The sequence below is a fragment of the Fundulus heteroclitus genome, chromosome 17 (assembly GCF_011125445.2).
Source record: "Fundulus heteroclitus isolate FHET01 chromosome 17, MU-UCD_Fhet_4.1, whole genome shotgun sequence".
Taxonomy (NCBI): domain Eukaryota; kingdom Metazoa; phylum Chordata; class Actinopteri; order Cyprinodontiformes; family Fundulidae; genus Fundulus; species Fundulus heteroclitus.
The window spans coordinates 19,878,359-19,890,520 of NC_046377.1; the positions used below are offsets into that span (position 1 = coordinate 19,878,359).

Below are 12,162 nucleotides of genomic sequence, written 5' to 3' on the forward strand. Positions count from 1 at the left end.
TGTGTAAAGTTGAAGAGCTTTACTGATTACTGAATAACAATCACTCTAACATCTCCAGAATTCAACATTATGGCAAGAATCTCCGTCTTCTCAGGAGCCGAGTCCCACCTAATTCTCCGTGTTCACATAAAACAAACAGATTCTCATCGGAGCGATCATAGAGAAGAGTCCTGCAGATCTGGACGGCCGCCTGCGGCCGGGCGACGAGCTGCTGTTTGTGGACGGGATCCCCGTGGTGGGGAAGCCGCACAGATACGTAATCGACCTGATGCACGCAGCGGGGCGCAACGGACAGGTCAACCTGGTCATCAGGAGGAGGATGCAGGCCCCAGGTAAGGAACCGCCTCTTTTTTTTTTTTTTTTTTTTTTAGAATCTTATAGCTTCTCTATCAGAGTCATGCCTCCAAGTTCTTTTATGAAACCAGGTTCACATCTTAAGTGTAAATAACTAGAGTTGCACCGATACCGATACCACCATTTTAGCGCGGTATCGGCGCCCCGGCCGATACGTTTTTCAACATTGTACAACCACTGTGATCAGTTCTTATGCATAATGCACAAGTAAATGTTTAACTGAGTAAAAGTTTTGTTGAAACTGTACATACTTTTCTTAAAAACGCTGAGGTTATTCATAATATATTGTGTAAAAGTGAAATTAACTTAATACAAAAATTAGAATTGTACCGATACCAGTATTGGCCGGGGGGCTGATACCGCGCTAAAATGGTGGTATCCGTATCGGCGAGTACCAACAAATAGGTCACAGATACCATTTTGATGTTTGTATGTCACTTGAACGCAGCCTTCTCTCTACCGACACTCACTAGTTCTACTGGATTCAGTTTGTATTAGTCTTTTTCCTGCTTTAATAAGGTAGCAGCTTGACAAAGCCATGATAGCAATTATTTTACATCCAAGTAGTATGCAGTTCTTCATATATACACACACACATAAATTTCAAAGTAATGGTATCGGTATGGTATCGGTATCGGCCGATACTGCACAGCCAGGTATCAGGTATCGGGTATCGGGGCCAAAAAATGGCATCGGCGCAACACTATAAATAACCAAATCTTTTGGAAATGTGGGTGTAATATTACGATCCACATCCAGATGTGATTGAAGCCGGACCTGCAGAACGAAGCTCACCTGAATGAGACCCAACTCTGAACAGGAAGTAGGCTAAATCATGTCAAAAAGCAACAGCATCATGCTCCCATGTGAAGAACTTCAAGGACATCTGTAATCGTTCCTGAATCAGGTTAAAACTTGAAGCACTGATCTCTGAGCAGGGTTCCTGCGGATCCTTAAAAAGTCTTTAAAGGCATTCTGTAATATAAAACTAAGACCTTAATTGGCATTAAAATGTCTTAAACCAGTCTTTCTTAGGTCTTAAAATTGTTACCAGGTCATAAATAGGATTTTATTTTTGTAATTCTTACCAAACAGTAAAATAATTAACACAATTATACATTTTTTCATTTACTGAATGGCTCAATGTAACCATTATTGGTTCCGTCCCGATAGTGGAACCAATAAAAACTGTTGCGGCCGGACCATAGATGCAAAAAAGAGTTGGCGCTGGTTATGTTGTGGTTTTAAAAACTGATTTATAATTTATTTTAGTAGGGAACAAAACAAAGTTTGTGAATTCAGTTCAGTAGTTGTTAAAAAATATATCTGTAATTTGTGTGTTTTTTAGCTTTCTTCCTATATGGAATGTTTTTCAAAATTTTAAACATGTCTACTGGGCCAGAAAGTAATGGTTTGTTAAAATAAACATTTGGGTGAAGTTGTCACAACCAGATTTATCTTGTTTATCGTGAAGTTGGTCTTAACTTTTTGTTTTAAGTGGCATTAAAAAGTCTTGAATTTAACTTGCCTTATGCTGTAGGAACCCTGTCTGAGCGTCCACACTGAAGCCTTCTTTAAAAAAAACAGAAAGCAAACATTTCTCCGTCTTGAATCCTTAAACCTTTTTACCCCCGCAGCTTTTAACTTTGAGTCTGAGAGGGCACGTCCTCCTCTGATCTCATCATCACCACCTTCCCACAAACATTCTTGCGCTCTTCTCACCAATTCAACCCTTCCTCGTTCCGTCCGCCCTCTCTGCCAATCTCTTCCCGCCAAGGGCTGCCGTCTGACTCACGCCTGACCTCTTCTGTGACCCTTACTTCCATTTTAATCGTCTGACTCCCACCGGCACTTTACCAAGTGTCAGACTTTGCCCTCTGCCCTCAGCTCGTACGTCTGCCCTGGATTTTACACACTTTTTGGCCATAATTTTGCTTTTGATTTAAATGCTTTCCACACTATTTAGGGGGGGAGAGACAATTCAACAAGTGGGTGGTAATTACGACTGTAAATATATTTTCAAGTGTAAAACAAGCAACAGCTTTGAAGTTTGAAGGCCATTCTCTAGCTGGCTTTTATTTGGTTGAGATTATCCGGATTTTATATTAAAATGCCAACATAATCTCTTTGTTAATCACTCTTTTAGTCGCTCTAGCATTATTATCACACATCTCAGTGTATTTTATTAGGGGTTGTGCAAAGTAGTGCATGCATACTTGTGAAAAGAAAGGTAATGTTGGTTAAATGCAATTCAACTATATTTAAGTTGCACCAACTCGCATCAAAAGTCGTCTCAAGGGACTTTAAAAAGTCAAATAAATCATGTAGATTAGTCAAAAGTTTTCTATCTAACGAAACCCAGCAAATTGCATTGAGTTGCAGCAGCCACAGTGGACAGTCGCCTGCATCGTGTCGTTGACTTTGCAGCAATCCCTCAAACCGAGCATGCATGTAGCGACAGTGGAGAGGAAAACTCCCCTATAACAAGAATAAACGTCCAGCAGAACCAGAACCAGGCTCAGGGTGAACAGTGATCTGTTACGGCCCACTGAGGGTTTAAGAAGACAAAGCAAACCCACACAAAAAGGCAAGGCAAATTTATTTATATAGCACAATTCAGTACACAGACAATGCAAAGTGCTTTACATGATTAAAATACAGGAAATAAAGCAGAAAAAAAGCAAGTAGGAAAAAGCAGTTGGAGGAAAAAAAATTAAATTTGCATTCGACTGTTTAACTAGTGCAGTCGAATGCAGTCCTAAACAAATGTGTTCTTAGTCTTGAATTAAAGGAACTTAGGCTTTCAGCATTTTTACAGTTTTCTGGAAGTTTGTTCCAGATAAGTGGAGCATAGGAACTAAATGCTGCTCCTCCTTGTTTAGTTCTGGTTCTGGTTCTAGGTATGCAGAGCAGAATACCTGAGTGGTCTGGAGGGTTGATGCACTGATAACAAGTCTGTGATGTATTTAGGTGCTAAGCCATTCAGGGATTTATAGACTAACAGAAGTATTTTAAAGTCTATTCTCTGAGATCCAGGGGGCCAGTGTAGGACTTTAGAACCGGGTCCATGTTCTCTACGTTCTTAGTCTTAGTGGAAGGACTTCAGAACCAGGTCCATGTTCTCTACATTCTTAGTCTTAGTGGAAGGACTTCAGAACCGGGTCCATGTTCTCTACGTTCTTAGTCTTTGTGAGGACTTCAGAACCGGGTCCATGTTCTCTACTTTCTTAGTCTTAGTGAGGACACGGGCAGCAGCGTTCTGGATCAGCTGCAGCGTTCTGATCCACTTTTTAGGCAGACCTGTGAAAACACCATTGCAGTGATCAGTTCTACTAAAGATAAACATGGATTAGTTTTTCCAGATCCTGCTAAGACGTTAGTTTTTTAATCCTAGAAATGTTCTTCAGGTGATAGAAAGCCGACCTTGTAACTGTCTTTAGATACTTTTGGAGGTTCAGGTCTGAGTCCATCACTACTCCCAGATTTCAGGACTGATTAGTGGTTTCTAGCTGAAGCGACTGAAGCTGTGTGCTAACTTTTGGTTAGTACCAGGAGTACTCTCTATGTTAGAAAGGTAACTATTTTAGGAAAGAAATACGGTTGATCAGAAAGTCAGTTTGCCGGTCAAGAGGATTAAAAGGAACACATACAGGTATTTGAAGTAAGAGCTCAGCCAATAGCCAATGCCTAGGAGAGAAACAAGGTTAGATTTTGAAAGACGTCTATAATGGATGGTGAACCTTAACCAGGTCTCAAGGCCTTTTCTTCCAGGATTGTCCTGTATTTACCTCCATCCAGCTTCCTAACAACTATGTTCAGCTTCCCTGTGGTCTGCTAAAAAAAAGATCCCTACAGTATGATACTGCCTCCAGTATATTTTACCGTTGGCAGCCTGATAACAACTTTACAATGATCCGCTATCATGTGTTGGTCTTTGAATCCCAATAAAATACATTGACGTCTGACAGAAGTGAAGCTACTGAAGGGTTATTACAGTCTTTGAAGAGCCTGTAAAAGCAGCTTTAATCTTCTGAACAATCACACACCGACTAAACAGATGGACTAAGGCGTCTACCTCCGCTTGCAGGTGAGTCGTGTCCAGAGAACAGTCGTAGCCCGGGCTCCGTCTCCACGCAGCACAGCTCGCCCCACAGCGACTACACGTATGGAAACAGCACCAGCACTAACCAGGCGCCCAACAGCGGCACGGGCAACGCCACCGCCACTTCAGACGGGACGTCCGCCGCCAACGCCAAGCCGAGCGACGTCTCCATCAGTAGGAAGGAGAGCGAAGGCTTTGGCTTCGTCATCATCAGCTCGCTCAACCGGCCGGAAACGGCTGCGACCAACAGTGAGTCCATCAGTTTCATTTTCATATTTATCCAGACATAACGCCCAAGAGTTTCCAGCCCTTTGCATTCTTAATAAAATATGAAATACTAAAGTTCACTGAGGTTTAAAGCATTTAAAGGTGGTTGAGCTTTACAAAACAAGCTGGAAGGAAGTAAAAGAGGACCCAAGGAGGTGGAGAAAAGGGAAGGACAACATTAGGAAGCAAAGGGATAAAGTATCACTGCAAAAGGGAACTAAAAGTAAGTCAAATTTTCTTGAAATTAATGCATTTTCCTTAATTCAAGCAACTAAATAAGACTATTTGCCAATGGAATAAGATTCTTCCACTTAAAATAGGAACATTTCATCTCTATCATCTTATTTCAAGTGCAGGATATCTAATTATTTTATTTTAGGGGTAAAAACACTCACTCTATTGGCAAATAGTCTGATTTAGTTGCTTAAATCAAGGAAAAATGCATTAATTTCAAGAAAATTTGACTTACTTTTGGTTCCCTTTTTGCAGTGTAGGAGAATACTAGGAAGGAAAGACAAACGCGGGAAAGCAATCAACAAGGGAGCAGAGGAGGCTAGGAAGTTAGGAACAGAGTAAACAAGCAAGGTAGAGACTTGTGTGAGGAAGGAAGTTACGAGGACACGAGGATTAAAAGACAGAAGCAGGTTAGGACAGAAGGAAGGGAGAAGGATAAGGAATCAATGGAGGCAAGGCACGAAGGAGGTAAGAATGGAATGACCCAAGGAAGACAAGTTGCACAAAAGGAACAAAAAGGAAGTAGTGAAAGAAGGGTACAAGGTAAGATGGCCAGAAAAAAGAAAGGCAGAGGTAAGGTAGGAAAGGAGATGCGGAATGATAAGGAAGGGAGGACACAAGGAAGAAAAGATTGAGGGTCCTTTTGAGTAAGGACTCTCTAGCGGTCGCCATGAGACGTTCTGTCCGAATACTGCAGCCAGTAAGGAAGGAGAGAGGAAAAGGAGTCTGTAAGCTTCTCTCACGTCTCCTTTAGCCTAGGAACCTCGCAATGTCCCTTATCGGCGCTAAGGAGCTATAAGGTATCCCACAATCCTTTGCGTGACATGACGTGTCAGCACAGCCCCTCTTCAGAGAAATCCACAACAATGTCTGTTCATTTTTGAAAGGCTGTAGACGGGATTTGGGATTTTCCGTCACGTAATAATGGAGTTAAAGGCTGTCAGAAATCGGCACAGCAGTCCGAGGCTCCGTTCCTCCGTTCTTACCGTTGACCCCATGAAAGGTAAAGGGAGAGACGCTAGAAGCTATTATTAGAGGTATTCGTATGGAGCATGAGTTAAGGAAGGAAGGATGAGCAACACAGGGGCGGAAAAACAAAATAAGGAGATAAGGGGAAGATCAGAAAGAAAGGCGCTAGGCTACAACAGCTCCAAAAGGAAATACTCAAGAAAGAAAGGAGAAGTTTCCATGTCTTAATACAACTGTTAGCCCTCAAAAAAAGAAAACATAAGTTATTCAAGCACAAACAGATTGACCTTAATTTACAGTTGTTTAAGTCTCATTCTTTTTGCTCACCTGTGTGTTTAGTAGGACAGTGGGATATGACCAAAATGTAATATAATGATATATGTGTCACAAAAGAGCTTTTCCTGTCATTTAAGTTAAAAAAGTACTTTTTTTTTTTTTTCTTTTTTTTTACACTGAAATCAGGTAATCAATAGTTGTGATTTTGTTTTTATTTAGAACATCTGCAAATGTTTTCCCAAGAATGGGTAAATAAAACATTTTTTGTATAAAACCAGTTTAAAACTAAAAGCCTAAAGGACCAACAAACTCTGCTGTGTAAAATATTAAACATAAACCAAATGTGACTCGTAGAAGCAATAAAATGCACATAACATAAAATATAAAAACACACAATACAATTATACAAAGCCATCAAATATTTAAAAAGTAGATATCACATTCAATATTGAGTGTAAAAAAGGAAAATGTTAACATAATGCATACAAACAAAAAAGTCTATGTATTAAGGCCGAGCTTTAGCTGTACGCTACACTTTGAAAATAACAAAATAAATAAAGATAAGCTAAGATAAACGTACTAAAGCAGCAAAAATATATCAAATGCCAAATTTTAATATTTAAGAAAATAACTTAAAAAAAGGGCAATACAAATCACCCGACATACATTTCTCTTTACAAGTTTTATCAATAGCAGCAAATTAGGACTAACGACATGGAAACAGCCTCCACAGCAGAATATTTGTGTGTGAAAACCTTCCCCAGCACTCAGTCAGACCACGTCGTCTCTCGCTGAGGAAACGATCTTATATGGGTAACAGCTGGAGCCAGGAGTTTGTTTTAAGCCGACAGGTGAGGGAAGGGTTTGTCAGGTCACCAACCACCAAGTAGCTGAGGTTATGTCCCATCTGATAAAAGGAAGAGGAGAAAGGGGGTGTGAAACAGAGTAGCTAGGGCCTTCATCCCCAAGAAGTGGTTTCACAATTAAAGTCCTAATTTTATGGTCCTGAATTGAACACTATGGTGTAAGAAATGGGTTTTAGCAATAGTAATTTGTTTGTTTGTTATGGTAGATTATGCCACCTGCTGGCATAAATACAAAACAGCATTGGGCTAAAACCAAGATAAATATCTTTTCTTGTTCTGTGCAGTTCAGCGGTTCCCTTCCAATATGGCTTAAAAATATAATCTCCAATTTTATTATAAATTCGATTAATCGATTTTTTTCCCCTTTTCGTTTCACAAACAGAAATTAAAAAGCAATTTTTAAAAACTTTTATTTTCAAGCATTTTGTCTTGGAGGTGACCTGAATTCAAAGCGTAACTAAATACAAGCTGTGAAACATGCTTGTAAAGCAAGATGGCGGCCCAGCTGTTGTAAATAATGAAAAAGTGACAAAATGTTTACTGGTAGTGGTATTACACAATGAGCTAAGAACTAAAAAAATAAAAATAAAAAAAGTTCATTAATAAAAGTTTCCTCTTTACAATGCTTTGACAGTATATTTTCCTAAACATATATTCAGCATTGCATGCTATTCTCTTCATGAGTGCATTTACAAGTTAAAATCCCGATTTTTTTTTCCAAAAATGTACATTTGAATTAATGGATTAAATCTATTTAATGCTCAGCCTTACTTTCCAATGTTTGCTAAAGTCAAAAAATGTAGGACATGGCATTGCAGCCAATGTACTTTTTCCTTTAAAGCCCTGTTTACTTTCAGCTTTCTCTCCCTTTCCATCCTTGCATTGTTTTGTTTTTCCACGTTCCTGCTTGCTTTAGAAATACCATCTTCAAATGTATGGTGAACTTTTGTATTTCATCTTGTTAAAAACGGCATAGGGGGCTGAGAGAATCGTAAATTTGGTTCGAGAGAAGTGTGTCTAGTTCATCAATAATACAAACCCTCCCACTGCACGTCAGTCACACATATCTCCACTCTGCTGCTGCGAGCATCAGTGCTTCGCCCACATGCATGAAAATATCCTGGATTTCTTACATAAGCATGCAGCGAAAAGCAAAATGAGAGAGGCAGAGACACATTCAGTCATTCGGGCAGGGAGGTTTTTGCAGGCAGGGACAGGAGCTATCCTTGTATCTGCTGCTGCTGCTGTTCCGAGCACATATTCACCTGCATCCCCGCCCAAACCCGACAGCTGTGCCCCATAAAATCGGCCGCATCATCGAGGGCAGCCCGGCCGACCGCAGCGGGAAGCTGAAGGTGGGGGACAGGATCCTGGCGGTCAACGGCCAGTCCATCGTCAGCATGCCTCATGCCGACATCGTCAAGCTGATCAAGGACGCGGGCCTGAGTGTCACCCTGACCATCATCCCACAGGAAGGTGAGAAGACACAGACACACACACACACACACACACAAACAGGTAGACCAGTCAGTTCGGACATCCAGGACAAGTCCGTCTGGCCTGCAGATTCCCTTCTTCAGTTCCAAACATTTAATCTACGGCTTCTCTCTTATCATAGCAACACACACTCAAGCTTTTCAGGAGTTTTTAAATCTGCCTTCTTAAACAACATCTACGAGGTCACAAACATGCATTCATAACAGGCTTAAAGTTGCTTCAACAAACACTGCTGACCTACATTAGCAACATAGAGCAGATGGACAAGCTCCCGTTTCCAATCTGGTAACTTATAGTTTCTGTTCTGTGCTTTGCTGTCGTCTAGATTTAAACACCAAATTAACATTGTGCAGTTACTTTTTCCTTTCTTGCTGCAAATTACTACTTATCTTGCAAAGAGGTGACAGCAATCTCCCAACAAAAGCAATGGTGAACAAACCCATCATTTCAATTCAAGGTTATTCATGTAGCGCCAATTCACAGCATTCCATCTCAAGGCTCTTTAAAAAGTCAAATTCAGTCAAAGTTTCCTCTCTAAGGAAACCCAGCAGATTGCATTGAGTCCGCTGCAGGTCCACCAGGTTCTGCAACAGCTTTTTCCCCGCTGCTGTTGAACTTTAAACTGGACCCTGCATCACACATGCACAGAACTGAACTTTACAGACATTTTGCATCATTATTTTTCACTGCCAACGTTGCTGAACTTTTATAATCAATTTAAATTTAAGAGTACAAAACTGAAAGTTCACTGCATTTTTGCACCATTATTATTTTGCACTGCCAACATTGAACTTTTCATATTAATGCCTTTTTGCACCATTATCTTTGCACTACAAACATAGTTGAACAATCTTCTGCACATTTTTTTAAAAACTGCTTTTCTCCTGCACTGTTACATTCTTATCATTGCTGCACATTAGATTGTAATGTTATTTTATTTCAATTGCAATCTCATTACATTGTCATTAGAGGTATGTAACGAAATTTCATTTTGTATGCACGCAAATATGACAATAAAGTTTGTCTAAGTCTAAGAGTCTCTCCAAGCAGCATTCACTCCTCCTGAAAGAGCGTAGAGCCACAGTGGACAGTCGTCTGCATTGTTGATGGCTTTGCAGCAATCCCTCATACTGAGCATGCATGAAGCGACAGTGGAGAGGAAAACTCCCCTTTAACAGGGAGGAGAACCTCCAGCAGAACCAGAACCAGGCTCAGTGTGAACGCTCATCTGCCTCCACCCACTGGGGCTTAGAGAAGACAGAGCAGAGACACAGAAAGCTCAGAAGCTCACATTGACCCAGGAGTACTTTCTATGTTAGATGGTAATAGAGGATGATCTGCCTCCCATGGATGATGTCACAGCTAACAGAACGCCAGACCAGGTGTACCTACTATAAAGAGAAAAAAGACAGAGAACAAAAAGTTAAAAGTTGAAATAACAAACTGTCCCATCCTTTTACTCCTGTCCTCAAATCTTAGATTGTTTTAACAAGATATTTACTTAGCAAGATTGTTCATTACTTAACTCTGGTGTTGCATTCCTGCTGAGGCACATATTGGCTTTGTTATGGATGTTTTAGTGCGTTCCATTTGTCCTCGGTAGTCGGGATTCATGACCTCCGGGTCAGAAAATTTAAGCGAAATGGCCCCTAAAGTCGGTATTATGCCGACATCGGCATTCATGATGGCTGCTACTTTGCAGCAACATTGAGTAAAACCTCATGCTTTGCCTGTTTGTAGCAGCTCTGTGTTAATTATGTAACATTTAGTCAGTCGTACAGGTGCTGCCTTTCAGTGTTCATCACTCTGTTTATCTGGACAAAATACCGCCTAGAACAACGTTATTGTGGCGAGAGTCCAGGTTCTTTCCTACTGTCCGACGAAGGATACTGGAAGGCAAAAAGGCGGAGATGACGTAGTCTGTAACTCGTGAGTTCTGACCTCCGAGGCAAAAGGAACGCACCAGTAGTAGCATCCTTGGACTCTTCCTGTCCAACGAGCCTGCTCTACGCAGCTGTTTCTGTGGCAGTGTCATAGCGCCACCAATGGGCCCGGCATACCTACTACGGCATCTGGACGCACATCTTTTCTTAATTGTATGAAGCTTTATCGTGTTTGTCTTCGCATGTCTAGCTCTTTTTTTCACTTTTGGTCCCAAAGGGTTGCTTTCATAGAGATCTTAACATCTGATAAACTTCAGTGTATTTTATTGGGATTTTATGAGATAGGCCCTTTCTTCCACCATTCTATAAACTGTGAAATGGCGCTACAAAGATCCCTCAAAACAAAGTTTAAAATATGTATCCAGACCCATTTGGTCTGATACCCCATAAATAAAATTAAGTGTAATTACTTACATTCAGAGATCCTCTAATTAGGAAAGCAATCCGTCAGAATAATGCTACTACCGCCATGTTTTATGGTAGATAGTTGATTAATTCTTGGTTTTCTGGCACAACTACGGTTTTTGCTCTAAACCTCTACAGCTTCTTGCACATGTTTGCTGTGTCCCTGACATGTTCTGTATCTTTCAGCAATGGTTTTCTTCAAGTTACTTAACAAACCTTCTGAAGCTTTTACAAAGCAGCTGGACTTACTTATTGGTGGCTTTGGATTTTATTCATTTAATTTCGACGCACTAGTTTGTGTCTGTCTACTTGTAGAAAATCCCAATTAAAACACATTGAAGTTTGTGGCTATGAAGCGACAAAGTGAACAACTCTTGTTTAACTGGGTGCTTACTTCAGCCAGCAGTAGTGGTGGTCCTAAGTGTCCGCCGGTGGAATTATGTAAATCCAAATCTAAATAGGATTAATTAGTTGTTCTATTTCATTAATTGTTTAATGCAAGCAGAAAATTAACAGTCAAATAGATCCATGAAATGCTGCTTACCTTTCTGGTCTACTTTGCTTTTATAAGGAGTTTTGACCACGTTCAACTCACAACTGTTTAAAGAATATTGCTGGCATCTATTTTTATCAAAAAGCTGCACTAAAGTCACTATATACTACCTGAAGATTCAAATAAAATGTGACTTCCAGATGGACTGACATTTGCAGGAGATAAGCAGGAAAAGGGCTAAATTCTCACTGTGCTTCCCCCCTAGTGGAGAAAATAAAAGTATCATCCCAAGTAGAGTTCTTGTGGCATTTTCTCTTATTCTGCGTTCTTTCTGGATCGCAGACCTCAGCAACCCTTCGTCAGCCCCCACCTCAGAGAAGCAGAGCCCCATGGCTCAACAGCACAGTCCAAAGGCCCAGCCCAACACCGCTGCCTCCCAGTCCAGCCAAGCACCAGCAGAACCAAACCCCTCTGCTGCTCAGCCCAACCCGGCACCACATCAGAGTCCTGTGACCCAGCTTCCTGTTCCTCCACCTCAGACCTACACCCACGACGGCAGGTAGGATATAATCTATAAATATTCCAGACTGTAAGAAACTGCTTGGTTTTGATGCCTCCCTGCAACCATAAAGCCTCGTGCTCATTCTGAACCTGTTCCTCCATGAATACAGTTAAAACCAGATACACTGATACCAAAGGACGTTTTTTCACTGTCTGACATTAATCACACTCCTTTCCTGTTTTAGTACAGCTAGG

The 12,162-nt window shown here is 40.8% G+C and overlaps 1 protein-coding gene across 4 annotated transcripts in view; it reads left to right on the plus strand.

Annotated features, from left to right (window-relative positions):
• magi2a (membrane associated guanylate kinase, WW and PDZ domain containing 2a) overlaps positions 1 to 12,162 on the plus strand; it is a 311,230-nt gene that overhangs the window by 267,187 nt on the left and 31,881 nt on the right. For all 4 annotated transcript variants that reach the window (XM_036149357.1, XM_036149356.1, XM_036149359.1 and 1 more), the window contains 4 exons: positions 140 to 332; positions 4,442 to 4,705; positions 8,359 to 8,544; positions 11,749 to 11,965. In XM_036149357.1, the coding sequence (XP_036005250.1) occupies positions 140 to 332; positions 4,442 to 4,705; positions 8,359 to 8,544; positions 11,749 to 11,965 (860 nt within the window). The remainder of the gene's footprint in view (positions 1 to 139; positions 333 to 4,441; positions 4,706 to 8,358; positions 8,545 to 11,748; positions 11,966 to 12,162) is intronic.